Raw genomic sequence first — 22,776 nt, 5'->3', positions numbered from 1 at the left:
GGCCATTTATAAAAGAGACATGATTGTCAGAAAACGCCGTTACCTATAAGATTTTGGCAGTCTTAAAAATGGTAACAATAGATGTTGGGAATCCTCTTAGGTCCAACCAGAATGCATGCATGGCATCGCATAACATATCGTGTCGTTTCCCTTTTGAAACACCCAAGAAACAAAAGGGAAAACGCTAGAATCTGAATGGATGATCAAGTTTTCTGGGGAATGTCCAAAATTTGCAATATCCATTGAGAATTGGTGAAGGTTACTGTACCCCCATTGAATTCGACCACTGCATCGTGAATTTAATAATTTGTTATCATTATAATTAGGTTTGGATTATATTAAAAAATTGGGGAAAATGACGACGAGAATGCAATCGGCACCAGGAAGCTCAGGGTATTTGGATGTGTATCCCGACCGAAAAATCTCGTTTTTTAAGAGTCCTTTTATTCTCGGACTCACTGCTGTCGCTGGTATTGGTGGCATGCTTTTTGGCTACGACACGGGTACCTAATTTCTCATTTATTTTAATATTGTGCTTTTCATTTTCTCATTTTCAACTTTGTTCCATCCCTTCTATTCTGTGTTTCTTTTCAAATTTTGCAGTTTGAACAAGTATTGCTAGGGTTTCATAGCTTTTGAAATTATTTAGATAAAAACTTGTGTGCACACTTCAAAAATTAGAATGGTAATGTATGTAAATAGTAATGAAAATTAAAAAAATTGATGATGTAATATTTTGAAAAATATAAATGAGTGTTAAATAACAGTATAATCACGTATAACTAAAAAAGTATATAGCATCCATATATGAATAAGTGTAAAATTACATGTGATGGCTGAACATGTTTTTGAAAACACCCGTGTCCCTGTTCCTAATGTCCAAGTTATTTTCTCTGTAGCTGAGTAACATTCATTTTGTCACAGGTGTCATATCAGGAGCACTTTTGTATATTAAAGATGATTTTGAAACAGTTAAACAAAGTAATTTTCTTCAGGTACGATTAATCCTTGTGATCTTCCCATGTGATTGAGTTCAGAGTTTACAAACAGACATTCATGTATATAATATGATGTGATATTTATCTGTTTACAAGTTAAAGTAAGTATTGGAATTATGGTTTGATGCTATAGAGATCCATAACTGAATCAGAAGAAACAATTATGAACTCATTAGGAGTTTCAGCACATGATTGGAAGTAAATGAATTGTAATAGTATGATTTGGCAGGAAACAATAGTGAGCATGGCAATTGCTGGTGCAATAGTTGGAGCAGCAACAGGAGGATGGATAAATGATGTTTATGGACGAAAGAAGGCCACTCTGATTGCTGATGTAATATTTATTTTAGGAGCAATTGGCATGGCAGCTGCAACAGACCCTACTGTTCTCATTCTGGGACGTTTATTGGTTGGTTTGGGTGTTGGTGTTGCATCTGTTACTGCTCCTGTGTACATTGCAGAAGCATCACCATCTGAAATAAGAGGCTCATTAGTAAGCACAAATGTTCTCATGATAACTGGTGGACAGTTTCTTTCCTACCTCGTAAATCTTGCTTTCACACGGGTAAATAATCGATTACTTTGTTTACCATAGAATTTAGTTTTCTTTTTCAATATGTCTCAATTATTGAACCAGGTTCGTGGGACATGGCGATGGATGCTTGGGGTTTCAGCTGTGCCAGCAGTGGTTCAGTTTTTTCTCATGCTTTCTCTACCCGAATCCCCAAGATGGCTCTTTATGAAGGTTCAGACAGCTGCAACATTCCTCTGCTCTTATCAGTAGTTGTCATGTTTTGTTTTGTGATCTTGTGTTGTGTTGTGTTGCATGTGCAGAACAGGAAAAATGAAGCTGTTGATGTGCTTTCCAAGATCTATGACATCGATCGCTTGGAGGATGAAGTTGATTTCTTAACGGCTTTGTCAGAGCAAGATCGCCAAAGAAGGAAGAACATAAAATTTGGTGATGTTTTTCGATCAGAAGAAGTCAGACTGGCATTCCTCGTTGGAGCTGGACTTCAGGTAACATAAAACACATTACATTACATCTAGTATCATCACTAAACTCATTTTCAGTCTTAGAATTGAGTTTTCTTCGTTAGATATCTCCTAATTTTAATTTTATCGATGAAGATACATATATTTTATTTTTTTATATTATTATCAAATATTCATATATTATAATGATATATTAAGTTTTATTTTATTCCTTATAATATGACATATTATATTTTATATATTAGACAAATTTTCAATAAATTAATATGAAAACTATTGCTTTTCATCAAACATTTCTTCTGCATATCGTTGTTTTTCATAATTTATATATATCTATCATGATTTCAGAATTAGGACATTCTTGTATGATATCTAACATTCTTTTTTCTCTATTGTCAATCATCTGTGCAGGCTTTCCAGCAGTTCATAGGTATAAACACAGTGATGTACTACAGCCCAACAATTGTTCAAATGGCTGGCTTCCGCTCTAATGAGGTGGCTCTTCTGCTGTCCCTTATAGTTGCTGCCATGAATGCCGCTGGAACAATTCTTGGCATATACCTAATAGACCACGCCGGGCGCAAGAAGTTGGCTCTTTCTAGCTTAGGAGGGGTATTTGCTTCTTTGATAATCTTGTCTGTGTCATTCCTAAACCAATCATCAAAAGAACTCTATGGATGGCTTGCAGTGTTGGGTTTAGTTCTGTACATTGCTTTTTTCGCCCCAGGGATGGGTCCTGTGCCATGGACTATGAACTCAGAGATATATCCTGAGGAATACAGAGGAATCTGTGGGGGCATGTCAGCCACTGTGTGTTGGGTTTCAAATTTGATTGTGTCTCAGAGCTTTCTTTCAGTTGCAGACGCCATTGGAACAGGTTCCACTTTCTTGATTCTTGCGGCCATTACAGTTTTTGCCTTTCTGTTTGTGCTGTTATATGTTCCAGAGACCAAAGGATTGACCTTTGATGAAGTGGAACTGATATGGAAGGAGAGAGCTCGGGGCCATAACGCTGACTCACAGACCCTTCTTGCTGAGGGAACTCAAAACTAATCTTAACCACACACTCACATCATTTTATATCTTTCGGATTTTCTTAATTACATATATTTCTTTTCACGTGTACATATGCTCCCTCTCGTGTATGTATGTACACTACTTTTACCTGTACAAGCGACTGAATTTAAAAAAGAAAATGTTTATTATGTAATTTTAAGTTTATGAAAATATAATATATGTATTCTATTTTAAGTTTATGAAAATAATAATGTTTTATTTCTTTTTTTATTTAAGTTATTTATATATTTTGTAAATAAAATGTGTTTTTATCATACAATTATTTCAAAAACATGTGATAATTGAGTCGATTAAAATAAATAAACTTATTAACAATCTCACACATTATGATATTAGTTAATCAAATCTTCTCCTTTTTTTTACGAAAACTAATAATATCTACCAACTTAAAATAAGTTTGGTAACAAATAAAAAAATCATCACTTTAAAAAACACGTTTTCTTAATTTAAACAATCTCACAATTTCATTGCCTTTTTCTCATTTTCTTTCTTTCTCTCCACTCCTTCGAGTCCATTCCTAAACCAAATATATAAATACACTTAGAGTTTGGTTAAGCGTGAGGGAATGGTTAAACAGTAATGGATTAATGTTGAAAGTGGATTAGATTTGAAGAAGGTGCATGAGTAGTATCAGAGTCAGATGATAAGAACATGGAAATAATAATATACGAAGTGGACCACACCAGACAACAACATGCAACGGAATGAAACCACTGTTTGACTTATGTCCTGTTCGTCCCTAAGCAGTTAATAAGTTTCCATTCCCAAGCAAGTAGAAATGGAATTAGGAAACCCATGTCAGAGTGTGGAGTGACTTCCAAGTGTTTGTGATTTGGTCTCACTCTCATCTGGGGGATCAACTTTCGACCATTGTGGGCACCGCACGCACGGCGACATGACCATCACGACGATAACCCATTCCATTCCGGGAAGCTCAGGGTATCTGGACATATACCCAGAGAGGAAAGTCTCCGTCTTTAAAAACCCTTACATCATAGGACTCACTGCTGTCGCTAGCATTGGTGGGTTACTCTTTGGCTACGACACAGGTACCTACTTCCGCACAAATTTATTCTGATTTTATTTTAGGATATATTTTTTCTTCACCCGAGAATGACATTTCATTGCATTGCAGGTGTTATATCAGGGGCCCTTCTCTATATTAAAGATGATTTTGAGGCCGTCAGACACAGCAATTTTCTACAGGTACTATGCCAATACCTATTTCCTTATTCAATCTTTTTATCAGTCCTACACTAATGCAACTGTTTCAACCAAATTTTCATATTTGACCATTGAATTCGTACAAAATCAAGAATGCTACTGGTGGAATTTGATTTTTCTTTTCTACTGGGCAATGCCAGTTGTTATTGTGGTTCTACAATCAGTTTCTCTACTTTTACTTTTAGTGGTTCCTGCGGCAATGTCTGCTTTTTAATTTTCCTCTTCTGAAGTGCGTGTCAGATTTTTTGCCATAAATATATTTATCTGATTAAAATACTCTAAATAAAAGATTTTAAAAACCCAAGCTTTCATAAAAGGCTTGAGTAAGTTCCCTGTTCTGTTCTAGCGGTTCTACCATTTCTACTGACACTTCAGAGGAAAATAAATTAAGAGGATGGAGCTGGTTTCTTTTAGTGATTGCTGTGTTATCCATTAAAGATCATGACGAGAGCACACAAAAGATGAACTTTCATTCTGAATAAAACTTTAGGGTGGTTATGTATCACAAAATGAAATTTATATATGAAATTCAAATGGATGAAAAAAACAGTTGGCTAATTGTCATTGGATCTGTCTAATTGTATTGAGTTGCAGGAAACAATTGTCAGCATGGCACTGGCGGGTGCGATTGTTGGGGCGGCAGCAGGTGGTTGGATTAATGATGCTTATGGAAGAAAGAAGGCAACCGTCATTGCAGATGTTATCTTTACCCTGGGAGCAATTGTCATGGCCGCTGCTCCAGATCCTTATGTTCTCATACTTGGCCGTTTTTTTGTTGGTTTGGGTGTGGGTATAGCTTCTGTTACTGCTCCTGTTTATATTGCAGAATTGTCACCTTCAGAAATAAGGGGAGCATTAGTAAGCACAAATGTGCTCATGATAACTGGTGGACAGTTTCTTTCCTATCTCATAAATCTTGCTTTTACACAGGTTTTTTTTTCCATGCTTTGTTTTTATTCACTTCTCATGAAATAAAATAGCAATAATGTCAATTATCCAGCGTCGTTTTGTATCCAATTAAACAATAAAGGGTAAAATTCATTTTTTTCCACCAGTGATTTGAACTCCATCACTCCTCTTGTTAGTATTTCTCAAATGTAGTTAGTGTTTCTTCTTGTTTACCACGTACATTTCTAATAGAATCAACATGAGAAATCGTGAACATCTCTAACCCCCTCAATATACAGAAAAAGAAAATAGGCAAAGCAGAGTTCACTACGGGAAAATGTTTTAGCTCAAAATATCATGTTCCTGTTTCTGAGTTGAGGGTATTATTTCAATGACTACCCGTATTCTTAATCAAGCAGGTCCCAGGAACGTGGCGGTGGATGTTGGGAGTTTCAGGTGTGCCAGCAGTAGTTCAGTTTTTCCTTATGCTCTTACTGCCTGAATCACCCAGATGGCTCTTTATTAAGGTTGTATAATTGTTTTATGTTTTAGGTTTGAAAGCTATTTCTTTTATACAAGTCTTTTCTTTCACGTGTGTGCAGAATAGGGAAGAGGAAGCCATTACTGTGCTAGCTAAGATCTATGACTTTGCTCGTTTAGAGGATGAAGTTAATTTACTTACTACTCAGTCAGAGAGAGACCACCAAAGAGGTGATAATATCAGATATCGGGATGTTTTCAAATCAAAAGAAATTAGACTTGCATTCCTTGCTGGAGCCGGATTGCAGGTAAGAAAAACTTCATATTTGGAGGCAATGTGGTAGCAAAACATAACTTCTCTCATATTGGAAACAAACTTGTGTTGTGATTTTTGCTTGAATTATTTATAGGTGTGCATTAATAACATGAACGCTCTTCTTGAGTAATATCTTTCCCAAAATAGAAAAACCAAAATGAAAGAATAAATGAACATGCTTTCACTATTTTATATTGTTAGGATGAACTGTGTGATGTCTGCTTGTTCCGTGTGAGAGAAAAATCGCATGTCTGTCATCTTTGTGGTTTCATTTCATTATCCTTGAGGCCAGAAACACACTGAGGGACTATGTTCTTACTCTGAACATGCAAAATGAAGTGTGTTCTTATACCATCCCATGGTTGTACAGGCATTTCAGCAATTCACAGGCATCAACACAGTGATGTACTACAGCCCAACAATTGTCCAAATGGCCGGCTTTCACTCTAACGAGTTGGCTCTTCTCCTCTCTCTCATAGTTGCCGGCATGAATGCCGCCGGAACAGTTCTTGGCATTTACCTTATAGACCATGCAGGGCGGAGAAAACTGGCCCTGTTTAGCTTAGGAGGGGTAATAGCATCTCTGATCATCTTGGCCTTGTCATTCCTTAACCAATCATCTGGAAGTGGTTTGTATGGGTGGCTTGCAGTTCTTGGTTTGGTGCTATACATTGGTTTCTTCGCCCCAGGAATGGGAACTGTTCCTTGGACTGTTAACTCAGAAGTATACCCTGAAGAATACAGAGGGACATGTGGAGGCATGTCTGCTACTGTGAATTGGATCTCAAACCTAATTGTGGCACAGTCATTTCTATCGGTTGCTGCAGCTGTAGGCACTGGTCCTACATTCTTAATTATTGCTATTATTGCTGTTCTTGCCTTTGTGTTTGTGCTTGTCTATGTTCCTGAAACCAAGGGGTTGACGTTTGATGAAGTGGAGCTGTTATGGAAGCAGAGAGCTTGGCCCAACAACCCTGAATATGCTCAAAACCTTCTTCACAATGCAAATCATTCCTAGGAATGCAAAGCATCCACGCTTATGTGTTGTTGTGCAGTGATTCAGTATATGCTACATGTGATGTGATACACTTATAGTATACATTATTTTTTACACACTGTATATCGATTTTGATGCACTCAAACTTGGTCCACACACCTCTTTTATTTCATACCATTGTCGTTGCTACTTGGACATTATGTCAAAAATGTTATGTTGTAATGCATTTTTTTTTTATATGAAGAAAAAAAGAAGGTTCTTTTGTGTTAAAACCGTGCCTCTTTTGTTCTTCGTGCGTGTCTACTGTAAAATACGAATATGACTGTAGGGTCACGTTAATAAAATTCATCAATTTGAGACGCGTCACGGATGATGTCATCAATTAAAGTGGTTATTTAATAATAAAAACACTTGGAACACGTTGCACTCTTCACGCGGTTACGATTCAACCACGTGTTCATCATCATCTTCTTGTGGTGTGAATGGTTTTCACATGGTCAAACTGACGTGGAATCGTTTATCCAATTCATGAAACAGTCATTTTGTTTATTACTTATTCTACATCTTTCAATAATTTATTTTAGAAAAAAAAATATTAATTCTTTCCGCTGTTGTTTCTCGTAAGAACAGATTTAAAAATTGAGATTTCTCTTAAAGTTGTTGTATTATTGTTTGTTTTACAAAATAGTCTTGTATAAAAAATATAAGCCAGTCAACATTAAATGTGACAAATTAATATTTTAAACTCTCTTTCTCATGGTTATAGAAAAAGGTCATCTCACCAGCATGAAATAACTGTTTTTTTTTTCTCTTTCTTTTTACAAAATTCAAATTTTCATATGCACAAAAAAAACAGGTTGTAATAATACAGAGAATAAAAGAGAAGAGAGAAGACAATATGAACAAATGATAGGGCCAGAAGCAAGTTAGGTCCTATTCTGCTTTTCATATACGTTCTCACTTTATGGTAACCGAATCAAGCAATCAAATTATTGGGATATTAAGGATTTTTTTTTCTTGTATAATTTAAGTCGAATTCATTTTCATATACAATTATTTTTAAATTATTGTCTAAATTTAAAATGTTTATTTGAATCAATTATTCTACACTGAATTATGTTGTAATAAAGATAGTTGAATAAAAGAGTGAATCAGCTTTTGGATGTGTTATTGAGTGATGGGGACTGGCCACGTGGGTTGTTGGCCTGTTCTTGTCCCACTCATTGCCACCAATAATACACTTACTCCATCATCTCATGCCATACCAATTACATTCATTTCATACATACATACATCATCATCAACCACCATCATTCTGAAACATCTTCATTCATATTTATTACTTCTAAATACTCTTATTGTTTTAGCATTATCATTCAAAAATTCAAAGATAACTTAAGGAATGCAACTGCAAAAGCGGCGTCAATGATCATTAATTCTTCATTGCTTGAAGTGTGTGTCCAATTTAAAGATGAACATATTTTTGTCTCCTAATTGAAATAAAAAATTCAGATGGATGGATTACACATCAATCATATACAACAGTTTCTTGATTGAAAGCAAGAGTGTTGCTTTGAACTTTAACTTTGAATCACATACACGCACTACAACATCATTAATTTCACACCAGATTTTACGGTATCTGATTCAGGTTGGAGGAACCATGTTTCGAAAGATTCGTGTTTCTTCAACAAAAAAGAACAAACATTGTAGTTCATTTTCGTGCGAGTTTCATTTAATTCTGAGGCATGAACAAACTTACAAATTGTCTTCACTTACTGAATTTTACACAGACCCACATGTTGATCCCCAATCAGACAGATTCAAGAGGGTTTCATCCTCCTTGTCTGGAATCAGACACAATGCAAATTGCAAAGGCTGTGATGTTCTCTAATGTATAATGCATACCACATATTCTACAAAACGTTTGGTCCTGGAGGCGTACACAATAACCACTCTTTTTTTCTTATTAAACTGAACTGAATATGCTTTACTTTTTCTAAATTATGCAGATTCCGGGGCTCTTGGTGCACCTGTGAAAAGAAGAAAAGACATGAACAAGAACAACTGTTTCATTTGCTGGTTTTATCTTCGGATTATTGACTTTGACATTGTTTTAATGCATGGCACTGTGGACGATTGCAATCATTTTGACAGTTGGTTATAAGAAATTTGAATTCCAAGGAAGAAAAGAAACATTTTTTTTTCCTGCAAAATAACTGAAAACAAAGGGGTTATGTTATGTTATGTTTATATATGGGTTGGTAAAATATTGGATCTGAAAAACTAAACAAGATTGGAGTAGATGAACAAAACCCTGTGCTATGTAGACTTTTAAAAAAGTTGTGTTTGATTTGTCTGTTTCAATAATTTGCCCTTGTTTGTGTGGATTGTATGATCTCCTCACATGCCTATTCCTTCAAGGGAATTGATGCAAACAAAAACCAGGGGACCCACCCACCTTTCACACTCTCAACTCCATTTTTTATTTTATTTTTCTGTATTTATATATTCAAATAGCTAATAAAAAAGGAAAACTTGATGATATAGATTATGGAATTGATTTAAGATTTAGCAGTACCTTTTAAATAAATAAAATGTCAAATCTCACATAATACGTTGAATAATCCGCAAGAAAACACAGAAGCTTCTGGAATCTGGGGCCTCGCAGCTGCATTAAAATACCTACCTGAGAAAAAAAAAACAAAATTATTAGGAATTAGAAAAATAAGAAAGATGAGCTGGAATATGATGATGGTATGGGCATGAGATGATGGTATGCGACATGCATAGCGAAGGTGGAAGAGGAGAGAGAGAGAGGTATTTGGGAATAGATAAATAGCGGAGTGGAAGGAGAGAGAGAAGAGAAGAGAGTGAAGATGGAAAGAGAAGGAGAAAGAGAGAGAAGGGTGGAGAAGAAGGGGAAGAAGAAGAAGCAGGTGCTGTTGGAAGGGTACGTGGAAGAGGATCTTGCAAGGAGCAAGAGTCTGTCGGACGAGGATCTGGAGGAGTTGAAGGGGTGTTTGGATCTGGGGTTTGGCTTCAGCTACGACGAGATTCCGGAGTTGTGCAATACCCTGCCGGCACTGGAATTGTGCTATTCCATGTCTCAGAAATTCATGGATAACTCGCCGCCTTCACCTTCGCCGTCGCAGTCGCAGTCGCCGTCGCCTCAATCGCTGTCGACATCGATTGCGAATTGGAAAATCTCGAGTCCCGGTGACCATCCGGAGGATGTGAAGGCGAGGCTGAAGTTCTGGGCGCAGGCCGTTGCGTGCACTGTGAAACTGTGCAGCTGAGTATTCTTTCAGCGATTCCTTCATTGATTCCTTGATTTACCTGGAGACGACGGAGATGCGATCGATGATGGGTGGAGATGAAGGGTTCTGTTTCTTTTCGCCTCTCAGAGTAACCCTAACCCTCATTTCACAATATTCACAGCCTTAGGCGCAGCCCTGGGCACCGGCATCATCTTGTCACTTGTTAATTAAGATCATATTTCAATAAAAATTTTATGTTCTATGTTTCGGATCTACTACTTCTCATGTTGTTCCTTCTTCTGTTGCAACTCGATTCAAACCAACCGTAGATACTGTTTTTTGTGCAGCGGTTCGGCATCTACTTGTTGCATCACCCTAGGTAACTAACCTAACTGCACTAACGTCTTTTCGATCTTCGCTAATTAATTAACCCTTGTTAACATCTAAAATCAGTGTATGTTGTCGCCTAGGGAGGAAAAACCAGGTGAAGTGAAGCCATTGGCATTGCTTGCTCCCAGATTTTCCCTCACTCTGGAGACCTCAAAACTAATCGGAGATGCAATTCTGATAACTCAATCTTAGCGATGATGGCTGCAGCAGTATAATTGAATCTTACAAATCGTCTCGTTTGATAAAAAGAAAAAAACTTTCGTTTCTACCCATCATGATCAGTGACCAGAATCTATGGGAAACGACAAGGATTCTTCACGAGACGATTCACGGATGTTCATTTGTTAGGAGTGCGCCTTTTCAGACAACGAACTGATTCGATGTAATGAGCTTTTGTATTGTACATAAATGTCTCAGGAAATTAGAATGTTTTGGCGTGTCACGTGATCCATAGTGAGTTGGAGCAAATAATGAGGAGTGCCTTATGTTGATACGTGATACTTTGAAACAGATAGATGCCAATTCAGATCAGAAAGACAAAGTCTCACACAAGACCCAACACCTGTCTTAGACGTGAAGAACTCAAGACAATAATAATATATAATAATAATTCGTGAATCTAGAGCCAAACCAAACCGATGGACTTTGTCATTACTAATGATACGTGTTAAACTCGTATTAGAGGACCATTTATTTGTGTTTGAAAACATGGTTTAAAACTAAACAAATGTTTTTCTTATTCAACCAATAATTTAACAATTGACGGAATCCACGGAACAGCAAAAACAAGTTGTGTTTATCTGACTGTTGTAATGATTTTCATAAAAGAGCGTGCGTTGTATGTAGGACGAACATGATTAGATAACATGTTGCCCCAATTAACTTTGTCAGCATCGACTTTTTATATCGGATTATGTCTGCATCCACCACTTTCATACAACTCAACTCACCCAGCCATCATTTTGTCTTTGAACACAGTTTTACTTTTGTTTTCCCGTTGATCCTTTCTTCTTCTCGCTTGAATGTGTTTTACGTATTCTGACACCAAGGCATGAAATTTAGGACCGATGTTGCTACTGTTCCTCTTCAAAGTCCTGGCAAGGTGCTTCTGAGCCTTGTGAGAGTGGACAGTGCAAAGAGCTGGAACAATGGATCTCAGAATGGGTTTGCCACAAGTTATGGGTTCAGCTTCTGCACTGAAAAGTGAAAACAAAAGCCAAATAAGTGTGGATAGAAGTGGCACATTGAATTGAATGGGTTACTTTAAAATAATATTTAGTTATAATGGAGGAACGGAACAGACATATCATATCTTAAAAATGTATGATTGAAGATTCTATGCAGAAAGAGAAATATCATGAATACAACTTTGCTCAATAGATTATTGATTAAACTAACGAAATGCTTTTCCATTTCAACCAAACATCGTGGGTTTGATCCTTCGGAATATGCGAAACAAAAAAGACCTAAACAAAAAGCAACTGAGGTGGTTAGTCATCTTGCTAATTTGCCAAAGCAAACATATGATTGCAGGTATCATCCACGACAGCTGCAAAAAAACAAATAAAAAGACCCAAACGTGTAACCAGTTTATTCGTGCATATGACACTGCAGGGTCCGCTGAATCCATCTCACTACTGGAACATTCAACATCACAAAAAAAAAAAAAAAAAAAACTGTCTTTTGTGCCATGTCCCTTCTCAAACACTTCCATCACAGATCATATACAACGCAAGGAATTGACAGGATTAGTTTGACATAAACGATTGAATTCAAACAACAGCTTATACTATATCATCAAATTTTTTTTAAAAAAAAAAAATACCTTCCCTTCAGATTTGGTTTCAAAGGAAGTGGAATAGATACTGAAATTGAAAAACATGAAACAAGGCTTGCTTACGCTATTCAATTATGCATGATAACAAGAGAGAGAGAGAGAGAGAGAGAGACCCTTTGATAAGATAATTGCAGGGCTTATAGAGGTTCTGGTTGGAATCGGAGAGAATGTGAAAGTGGCAAAAGGAAGTGAAAGGCATGGGGTTGAGGTTGCAACCGAGGAAAGCACATGTGGGAAGGTGGAAATGGCTAAAAGGGTTGAGAGCATAGTGATAAAGGTAGTGTCTGTAGAGGGTCTTCACGTCTTCCATCAGGTGCCAATAGAGGTCCCTGTAACACTTTGAGAGACGCTTCAGATTCTGGAATCGCCGTTTCAGAAGTTGAGACCGAGTAAGGTAAGAAGGCTTAGGCTCATCCATTGGAACTGTGATTCGGTTCATTCTTCTCCCAACTGCCGCAGCCGCTTCACCACAACACACCTCAACGCAAAAAGGGGTAGGGAAAAGGGAAAATAGGGAATAACAAATTCAGAACTAGGAAATACAAATGTAATGTTTAAATAATTAAAATTTGTCTTCCCTTTATTTTTCTAAACAATGAGTTTTACTTCTTTTTTTCCTCATTGTGTTTTCTTATTTAACATGTGAAAAATAATACCTCTCAAAAAAAAACACCCACTTAACAATTCTTTTTGATAATATTAATAATATATTAGAAACTTTTAGAATAGGAGTAATGACATTTTAGCATCAAACAAAATCTTAACAACTTGATTTTAGGGGTCATTATAATAGTTAAACTTCTGTAATTGAAAAGAAAAAAAAAAGGACAAAAAAAAAGATGAAGTGGTGGATTTCAAGATATCATTACTTTTTAAAATAAAAAAATAAGACAAATATAAGGATTTTACAAAATTTGGATTTCAAATTTTTCGTCTTCTTAGAATAGAATTTCATCTTTCTTAAAAAAAAGTCTACTAGAAAAGCTTACAAATGGTGTTTTAATTTCTAGAAAAAAAATATTAAGAATACAAATAGGTTTAAAAACTAATAAGTTTGTACTATCGGGTATATAGAAAGAATGAACGAATTCACGCTTATTTAATCACTGTTATCATATTCTGTCCATTGTACACTGTTTGTCTTAATAATATTACATTCAATTACAGTCAAGCATGAGATGATGCCCAACTTACACCAAGACTCACTTGTGACTGCTAAGGAACTAAACAACTTCTACAATCATTCTATAATGGTAGGTACCCCACCAAACATTCCATTAAATAGAAGACGTTTCAAGTTTATCTGTGCAGGAATTATTCCGTATTCAAAAGTTGTCACATTATATGCATAAGTGAGTTCTCTTTATCTACGCGAAATTATATAAAATTGGTTAAGACCGAGAGTATATCGAACAGCCGAGACAAAACAACGTATGTAAAAATGATATTTCCCATTGCTTTTTATATGCATCCCAACAGCATTTCCTACAAAGGAACTCACTTTATTTAACTGTAATTTCATAAAGATGAAATGCCAAAATCATGTAATAAATGTAAATAATAACACAATAATTCTTCTAGCCCAGGATAAGTTGAGAAAGAGAAATATAATGTCCAAGAAAAAAAAAATGTAGTACACGTGAATCAACATTGATATGCCAAAAGCTCTTGCGAAGCCATTCTCTATGCTCTATCAAAATCTTCAGCAGCTGAAAGTCATGGCTTGTTCACCAGCTACTGAAGTCAAGATTCCATGCCTTTCTTCATGAACTAAGTAGAGAGAATCCCATCAGAGGAAAGCTATCCCGGAAAGGCAGAAATAATTCTCTTTTAACTTTATTTTGACTTTAAACTGTGTGACGTGGTCATATGATACCAGTAATATCACCATTTTTTTTTTATGAAAACTCCTGCGATAATATATACCGAAAATGATTGGATTGTTCATAGCATAAAAAATGGTCATAAACCTCTGGAAAACGGGATAGTTCAATTGACAAAAAAGTAAGATATTTATCAGTCCTAACACAGGTATAGGTTGGGCTAGAAATGGAGAGAGAACGTACAGTAGATCAATCTAGGAGGGAAGAAGTGGCTGTCTTTCATCATGTCCCACGCGATGAGAGGCCTGTAAATATACATATTAACAACAAAACCCTGGTCAATCACAATAGAAAGCATAAAACAACTCAGTTATAAAACAATGAGATAACAGATCCACACCTCCTCATTTGCTCCAGCTGCCATATTTAGAAAGGAATCCTTTGATCTGGAATGAACAAAAGGTATTGGGTCAATCAATCAAATACACAATGACCAGGAAAAAATGAAAGCATTTCAATTGTAGATTTCTCTGGAACCCAAAATAAACATATCAGTGACTCAGCTAAAAAAGGAAAATCTTGATATCGGTGAAGAAACTAGCAGTACCTTTGTCTGTCATGAACATCATGCAGTTCCAGCACACCGTTCTGTTCATCTTTAGCTTTTGAAAGTGGTGAAAAGAACTGAAAAGAAAGCGTAAACAGTGTGATACAAAAAGCACATTGTTTAAATTGTCAGATACCAAATAGAATCGTCCAAATTCAACTTACCTGGTGCATTGAGATGAATACAATAGAAATGCCGATAACGAAGTTCATTGTTAAAGTATGTCCAAATAGTACAGCAGATGCTATACCGGTAAAGATTGTGGCTACCGTTGATGAGTACTTCTTCAAAATTGTATCTACAACACATTAAATAGGTTATTGAGAGAACGGACAAATAGCATGTCAGTCTGCCAAAAACATAATTTAAGATAAATTATATTATTCCAGCATTTTGTTTTAGATTCTAATAAATGCAGAAATAAAGAACAAAAATGTATATTTGAATACTGACCTGCATATTTGAAGAAGAAAGAGGATAAAATCCCTTGAGCAGCGTTGTTTGCGATCAATAGCATTGTGGCTTTTGAATGACCTTGTAGGATATCAAAGCTGCTAGGCCCTGGAAATTTTAAAATCGGTTAGCTTGAGCATCAGAAAAAGTAAACTATAAGGCACAAACAAGTTCTTCTATCAATAGAGATTGAATAAACAAACAGAATTAATCCATCACCGATTGTACTAGATAGTAGAATCAGCTTACAAGGAAGCACAATGCAGCATATAAAAATGACTATTTGTTGCCAAATTCACCATGAAAAACACAATGATTTATGACAAAAACAAACAAATATCCCAAAGCATATTTATAAAGTGCTTTGGGATATTTGAGTCTCGTCTTTCTTTTTCTCTCAACAGCTTAGTATCATATTTATAAAGTGCACACGAGTATCCAGAAACTAGAGATTTAATTCTCACCTTTGAAAATAACAGTCCCAAGTATCCCAAGAAAATTGAATATAGCTCCATATCCATATAAGAATAGGTTCTGTAAATCAAGAAACAGAGAATTAATGAGTGATAAAAAGATATAGTTAGAGAATCCTAGCATACTAGCACCATTAAACTGCTGTTCTTGAAACTACACATTTATTCTATTGTCCTCCAGGAAGTCAAAATGATTTTTGGAGTTAGTCGCTGAGCACCATTGTTAGTTTCTTTCTCTTAAATTTCCACAAACATTTTATGTCAATTTTCAAAGAGGTCTACTTAAAATCCCATCCAACCCCCAACCTTATAAGCAAAGCCTCGGGCATCAGTGACCAATCGTTGGTCAAAACACGAAAAGGCAGAACTAAAGCTAAGTAACACCGTAGGCAGAACAGCTTTAGGAGGAAATCATATTCCCCATTCCTTGCAGAATGAATGAAACAGAGGTTCAATAATGAAAAAAATTGCAATTCCTAGTGCTTCACCTGCAGATAAATGCTTGTATCATATTGGCTCTTCAATGCGTACTCATTATAAACAGAGGCCAATGATGGAACAGTGACCTGCAAAAATAATTCCTAGGTTAAAAAAGTCAACGAATTATAGCATAGAACCAATTTTGTTTTTGTAAACAAAAGCACAGCAATAATATATCAAACAAATAAATAACAAATCGCTTACAAAGATCAATGTATAGAGATATGCACCCATTGTGACAGGAAGACCCAGAGCTGTGGTTCCTTCAGGTAAAGATCTTAGCTGATTAACACTTATACCAATGAGCAAGAGAGCAAGAGCTTCCCACTGTAGTAAAACCAATAAATCAATTTTTCAGTAAAAATGTAAGGATAATAAGAAATTGGGATTTATATAAAGATCACAACTCGCCAAGGTTCAACAGTAAAGACCAAATAACACACTAACCTGAATGACGGAAAACTGGCGCTTCATAATGACCTTTAGCAAAAGTGCTATTACTAAAACCTGAAACATGCAAAGTCAAGAGACTACTTTACAAACTGATTCAAATTAACCAAACTATTAAGAGAAGAATATGTTCAATTGTTTCAAGGAATAGTTGTCAGAAAAATAACCAAAGAAAAAGAAATCAGTCAAGGCTCGAACAACTGAGTATAAGTAATCATTTGCTTGAGAGGTTTCAAGCAGCCATCACAAGGGCTATACCACATGCAATGGATAGGCAACTTATTACTTAGCTGTAAATAATACCGAAATTCAACCATTCAGAAAAGTGAAATAGAAATTACCTTCAAATTACTTAACATCTTCACAGTAGCAGGGTTAAAATAAAGCTGCATGAAATGTGAAATCAACTTGTAAGTTACCTTAGGTCGGATAATTCCTTAATAATGTGACTGAACGATAACAGGTAAGTCATGAATTTTCATCACATGATTCAGTTTAAAATAACAGGTTACTTTTAAAATAAAAAATATGATTCTATAATCTGGCTGAATATCAAACATATATAAGTGATAACTAACAAACCGAAATTCTGAAAAATCAGTAATCCTAGTATCAAAAAAAAGCAATGAGCAATCCATCGTGCTTTTATAATAACTTTCGGCATCTGTCTTTCTCATTTGGAGAAGCAAATCAACAATATGCTCTACCAACATCTATCCACTTAGGGCAAAAGCCCATGAATTAAAAATAAAGTTACTGATTATTGAACTTAAACATTTCAGCAGCAAAAGAAAGATCTCTAGTGCAAGCATTTTAGCCTCAATCCTTACATATGCAAAGTTTATGGACTAATTCTACATACCTGCATGATAAACTTCAGATAGTTGTTTATAGCATACAGAAGTGCAGGAACTGCTAGAAGGGCATTGCTGCGAGCTGCCTACAAGTGACAGAATACCAGATACAAAATAAATATCCAAATCTTTTGGAAAAAGCTACATATTGAATTTGGAAGATGCTTAAATTTGGTGATAAATAAAGAATAAATACTAAGAAACTTAAAAACAAGATGCTATCACACATTCCATATTTACTGTATTGAGAAACAGGAATAAACACAGCGCTACAAATGCACTCTCTAAGGTAGTAAAGTAGTTGGTGCCTATTTGTTGATCTTATACAAAATATGCTTATACTATGTGACCTGAGTAATCCAGTTCAATCCCAGGAAGCAGGGAACCCTACAGCTAGCAATTGAAAAAAGCTTAAGAAATTATCTATATAAAAATGTATATGGGTCTCACAAATCTGTTAACTGATGCAGAATTTAAATTATAAATCATTGTACCTGCACAAATGTAGAAATTGATAGAAGGGGCTTCTCTCCAACTTTTTGATTCCTAGCCTGCACAATCAACAAAACATTTACACTTTACATGAATGTAAAACGATTATGAGTTTCAAGAACACTCAGAAAGACTGGCCTATTTTCTTTTACAACTAATAATATGTTTCCTTTCACTTATCAACCTGTCCATACCGGTTCTCTTTCACACAAGACATTAAAAATATTTTTCCAAAAACTGAATTTGTTTTGTTTAAATATATGCCATATCATCAAGCCTTGATCCTGATCCCAAAAATTACCAGTTGGCACCTTGGTCCCCACTTCATTGCCTGAAAATCATTTATACCTTTACAAAGTAGGACATAATTGGCAGAGAACCAGATCGCTTGATTATGTTGACCAGGTTCAATTCATAACTAAACTATGTAAGAAAAACCTTTGTTGGGAGAGGCAAAACTCACTTTGGGGATCTACAGCCCTCAAAGGGATTACTTTTTGTTGTTGAACGGTGCGTACACGGTACACCAAAGTAACTAGGAATATTATCATTAAAAACCAATAAGTCATCATTTCCACTCTTGTTTTGAGTTTATAAATTGTAATATTCTATGATCTAATACCACAGAAAATTAGGGCATGTCCTGCCACAATAGAAAAAAACAGTAAATCCTAGTAAAACCTCAATTTACTAATGATTTACTTCAATGTATGCGCTGGTGTCTCCTCAACAATTTACTTCTCACTTGACACATGCTTTAATTGTAAGTAATTGAAAAGACAGAAAATATTTGAGTATAGACAAAGGGAAAGTGATCTTAACCTGGAGAATAAGCATAACAATAGCAAAGAAAACCTTTGTAACCTCGGTCAAAAAATTAACACTAATTGGGCTAAAATTGAACTTCCCATCCACCTTGGACATATAGACAAGGATAGGCTGCCAATTAAAGAAATAACATTTGTCAGCCGCTAAACAACAAGCATAAAACTCGCAAGAGTTATCAAATTAACATCAGTGAACTCTTTAATGCACGTCAGACCATTAGATTAGCAAATATCGAAAAATAGATCTGCAAGTCAATGAAATAAACCACGCATATGATGCAATTTTTTTAAGGTTTGTAATATGCTTCATCACAGCCATCATTGCATCCCTAAGTTATTATTCACAATGCCAAAGCTTGAGTCAATTTCTTTCAGCCTCTCTCCTAAAGCCTTGGAATCCTGCTGCATAAACTCCTTGATTCCTTTGCAAAGTAGACATAACGCAAGAAATGACACTTCAAGAGATTGGCATGCAAGAATATCTTCTGAATAAGTTAAACCATTCATGTATTTTTATTCCACGCAGATATGCAGAGTATATTCACTAGCAGAACATGGCAATAAACACCAGTGCAAAAAACATAGCTACGACTCCAAAGAGGGTCCAACACATCACAATGTGCGGGATGTGATTTATTTTTCACACTAGCCATGTCATAAATCATAATGTCTGTATCAAGTTGTGTGTCTTAAGAAATATGAGCTTCATAGCTATTCAATCATATTTCCATTTCATTAATTTAACATTTGAGAGGAAATATTCAATTAAGATAAGGTAAAATCACCTGGAAGCCTACAAGAACACAATCACCAACAACCAAAAAGACATTGAGTACACGTTGCTTGGATGTTATCCTATTTTTGTGGCGATCATAAGCCCTTGAGATAGTTTTGGCGGAAGGGGAAACCAATTTGGAATGGCAAACACTGCATTCTATCATCCCGTTCTTCATATACAAATTCCCACACTACCAGGGTATGAAGAACTCGATCTGCAACGGAATCAACAAAAAGTATTCATTATAAGCTCCTTTATACACTCTGCCAAACAACACAACAGATCTTGCTCTTCCAAAACAGCCTAAGACAACGTAAACTAAACTAAAACGAAATTAAATGCGAAATCCAAAAGAAAACAGAGATCCCTACGATAACAAATCCAGACCTACGAAATCAAGCGAAATATGACTACGCAGAACTGAGATCTTGCACAGAATGAAACACGAGAAAGAAATCAAGCCGTCACCGACACAATATTAATGCGTGAGAAGCGTGGAATTCAGATTTGAGGAAGCATAGACAAACCTAAATCGAGTCCAAAAGGAGCATTCAGGTGAAACTCGATTTGATCTGCAGCTGCCGGCAAGCGATTCGAAGCTGCTCAACGGAAAAACGAATGCGACAGCGAATTTCAGACAGAAAACGATTCCGGTTTCACTGTTTTCCTTCCTTCTTTCCTTCTTTCTGTGAATGGAAATGGAAATTGGATTTTAAATTTGCAAAGAGAGAGAGAGGGAGAGAGATTTAGAAAGAAAGAAAGAAAGAGAGAGAGGGAGAGAGGACTGCGTTTTGTTTTTGTTTTTGTTTTCGTGATTTGCGATTTGGAATAAAAGAGAGAGCGTTTTATGGTTTTATTTGTTTGCTTTGAACTCACACAAGATGAAAAAATAAAAATAAAAATAAAAATAAAAAATGTGTGTTTGGGTGTAAAGTTGCAAACGACGGGTTTCAAAGTAAGGGCCAATGAGGTATGTGTGAGAAAACAAAGTGGAGTCAAAGGGGGATTTGTAGTTTGGTGTGTCAGTGTCGCTGCTTCCGTTCGGTTCGTTTCGTTGGGTGGAATTACCCCTTCTCCATTATTATTATTTTTTTTTTTTTTATTATTATTATTATTTTACTTACATACCAAAACCCAAACTATTCATTCAGGTTACACGTTTCTTTCGCTTCAACTTTCAGATTCTGCTCTCTCACTCCCTCCACCAAAATTTACACAATAAGCTTTCCTCTTATATATAAAATAATAATAATTAACTAATGAAACTTTTATGCATAAAAACCTACCATAATATTCTTCAATATGCCCATATTTCTTTCTTTTTTTAAAAAAAAACTATTCACTTCTTATGTAAATGTCAAAATTAATATTTACAATCAGATTACAATAATCTTGTTGTAAGAAAATATCAGTGAATATACTATCTTTTGTTATATTCTCTACCCTTTCCTAAGTTAATTATATTTTATTCCTTTTAAAAAATAATGATTTCAGCTAAAATTGTGAAAATATTATTTACAAGTTTAAATATTATTTCAGCAAGGGAGTTTTAGTACAGTTTGATTTGTTGATTAGTAAGATTTTGTCCACAAATACAACTTAAAAAAAATCATTTGTCTCATTCTCTTGTAAGAAAATATTAACATTATCCATTATCCATTGTATTATTATAAAATAAAATTATGACATATACACAGATGTCAGGAATTAATACTGTATTTTATTTTTCTTTTGAAATTTTACTGAACCTTTTTGCTTTTCTAAGCAATAAAAAACATATAATTATGTTAATCATAGTAGTTATGATTATTATAACAAACACATTTTTTTACAAAATTAATCAAATAAATTAATAATGTGTTGCGGATTTATATAATACATAATCAATTTATTATCTTTTTATGGAATTTTTTTTATAACTGTGATACTTTTTTAGTAACAACTTTATGCCCTCCGGTGGGATTTCTCATTTAAAATACTTTTACTTTTATTGATATTTGATTTTTTTTTTCTTTCTAGTTTCTGAGTCGGACTTAGTTACTGTTGAATGCTTTATCTTTATAAATGTTTTTCTCTTCGGATTTGACTTTGATTATTGTTGAGTCTTTTCTTTTTGTTTGAATCTTTCTTAGCTTTTATTAAGATGTTAAAGACAAAAGGTGTTGTGCAATAAAAAGGAAGTCATCACCACTTTTCTTTGAAGATATTTGTTCATACTATATTGCATCTAAAAATTATTAAATTAAGCATGCTCAAAACAGTGTACATTGCAAGTATAATCTTGAATTGTATTATTTCACCATTATTAATTTTTGTGGGCATATATCGTTGTATGTTTTAATAATTTTGTGACTTATATTTTTATAATATTATTTTTCAAATTTTTGGTGTTGTTTTTTAATTTATTTAAAAATATATTATTTTGATATTTCAAAATATATTAAAAAATAATATATCAAATCATTGTAGTTGAAAGCATAGTAGAACATAAAGAAGCTGACTAAATTTATTATCATCCAAGTATTTGAATAATAAACGAAGATCCCGAGTGTTTGTTTATTCAAATACTCTCTCAATTAATTAAAATTTTATAGAAAAAGACAAAATAATCTATTTGATAAAATCTGTTATTTTGTATCTTCGTGCTTTTTACACTTTTGTTTTAATATAAATTTGTTTGTATTTTTAAATTTGTAAAAAGAAAAAATACAGATGTGCATACAAAATTTAGTAACATTTGATATGATTGAAAATAATTGATGAATGTGTTTGTTTCTTATCTTTGCAACGTCTTATTCTTCTTTTTCTCAACAATCTTTTGCAACCTAATTCCACCCTTCTCAATCTTCATTCATTGCATGTGTTTGTGTTTTTTGTATAAAAAATATTAGAAAAAGAAAACTCTATTTGCATGAGTTAGATAAATATTCCTATCGAACAAATATTTAAGTATTTTCCCTATGTAGGAATACACGATTCAGTGGTTTTTACTATAATAGAAACAAATGCCTAAAAAAAATAAGCAATGGCAACAAAAGATTGTGACTACAGATAAAAATGGACCCACATTGATTCA

The 22,776-nt window shown here is 34.7% G+C and overlaps 5 protein-coding genes across 8 annotated transcripts; 3 read left to right on the top strand and 2 right to left on the bottom strand.

The window, feature by feature from the left end:
* The first annotated feature begins 91 nt into the window (after positions 1-91).
* Positions 92-3,183, top strand: LOC114191667 (inositol transporter 1-like). Its single transcript, XM_028080999.1, has 6 exons — positions 92-503; positions 925-995; positions 1,228-1,563; positions 1,636-1,743; positions 1,833-2,018; positions 2,406-3,183. The coding sequence occupies exons 1-6, from the start codon at positions 356-358 to the stop codon at positions 3,045-3,047; spliced, it is 1,491 nt and encodes a 496-aa protein (XP_027936800.1). The 5' UTR covers positions 92-355; the 3' UTR covers positions 3,048-3,183.
* A 435-nt stretch (positions 3,184-3,618) lies between these two features.
* LOC114192026 (inositol transporter 1-like) lies at positions 3,619-7,248 on the top strand. The gene is made up of 6 exons (XM_028081566.1): positions 3,619-4,120; positions 4,207-4,277; positions 4,890-5,225; positions 5,603-5,710; positions 5,786-5,971; positions 6,350-7,248. The coding sequence occupies exons 1-6, from the start codon at positions 3,967-3,969 to the stop codon at positions 6,995-6,997; spliced, it is 1,503 nt and encodes a 500-aa protein (XP_027937367.1). The 5' UTR covers positions 3,619-3,966; the 3' UTR covers positions 6,998-7,248.
* Positions 7,249-8,689: 1,441 nt separating this feature from the next.
* On the bottom strand, positions 8,690-12,994 carry LOC114191467 (INO80 complex subunit D-like). 2 transcript variants are annotated; one of them, XM_028080641.1, is made up of 4 exons: positions 12,577-12,994; positions 11,577-11,822; positions 9,558-9,665; positions 8,690-9,195 (listed from the first exon to the last, which is right to left on the bottom strand). In XM_028080641.1, the coding sequence occupies exons 1-3, from the start codon at positions 12,900-12,902 to the stop codon at positions 9,662-9,664; spliced, it is 576 nt and encodes a 191-aa protein (XP_027936442.1). In that variant the 5' UTR covers positions 12,903-12,994; the 3' UTR covers positions 8,690-9,195; positions 9,558-9,661. The 2 variants fall into 2 exon arrangements, with proteins under 2 accessions (XP_027936442.1, XP_027936443.1); XM_028080642.1 differs by having other exon boundaries at positions 8,690-9,009.
* On the top strand, positions 9,821-11,244 carry LOC114191468. 2 transcript variants are annotated; one of them, XM_028080644.1, is made up of 2 exons: positions 9,821-10,615; positions 10,690-11,244. In XM_028080644.1, exon 1 carries the CDS (start codon positions 9,856-9,858, stop codon positions 10,273-10,275), a length of 420 nt encoding a protein of 139 aa, XP_027936445.1. In that variant the 5' UTR covers positions 9,821-9,855; the 3' UTR covers positions 10,276-10,615; positions 10,690-11,244. The 2 variants fall into 2 exon arrangements, with proteins under 2 accessions (XP_027936445.1, XP_027936444.1); XM_028080643.1 differs by having other exon boundaries at positions 10,707-11,212.
* A 901-nt stretch (positions 12,995-13,895) lies between the features above and the next one.
* LOC114192124 (CMP-sialic acid transporter 3-like) lies at positions 13,896-20,552 on the bottom strand. 2 transcript variants are annotated; one of them, XM_028081730.1, is made up of 16 exons: positions 20,228-20,552; positions 19,708-19,914; positions 18,918-19,034; positions 18,098-18,154; positions 17,612-17,689; positions 17,091-17,135; positions 16,747-16,806; positions 16,504-16,626; positions 16,308-16,385; positions 15,811-15,880; positions 15,347-15,454; positions 15,058-15,191; positions 14,894-14,970; positions 14,687-14,732; positions 14,530-14,591; positions 13,896-14,233 (listed from the first exon to the last, which is right to left on the bottom strand). In XM_028081730.1, the coding sequence occupies exons 2-15, from the start codon at positions 19,873-19,875 to the stop codon at positions 14,541-14,543; spliced, it is 1,212 nt and encodes a 403-aa protein (XP_027937531.1). In that variant the 5' UTR covers positions 19,876-19,914; positions 20,228-20,552; the 3' UTR covers positions 13,896-14,233; positions 14,530-14,540. The 2 variants fall into 2 exon arrangements, with proteins under 2 accessions (XP_027937531.1, XP_027937530.1); XM_028081729.1 differs by having other exon boundaries at positions 13,896-14,373; positions 20,228-20,547.
* Positions 20,553-22,776: the final 2,224 nt, after the last annotated feature.

The sequence above is a fragment of the Vigna unguiculata genome, chromosome 7 (genome assembly GCF_004118075.2).
Source record: "Vigna unguiculata cultivar IT97K-499-35 chromosome 7, ASM411807v1, whole genome shotgun sequence".
Classification (NCBI taxonomy): Eukaryota; Viridiplantae; Streptophyta; class Magnoliopsida; order Fabales; family Fabaceae; genus Vigna; species Vigna unguiculata.
This window is presented reverse-complemented; position numbering and strand designations above follow the sequence as displayed.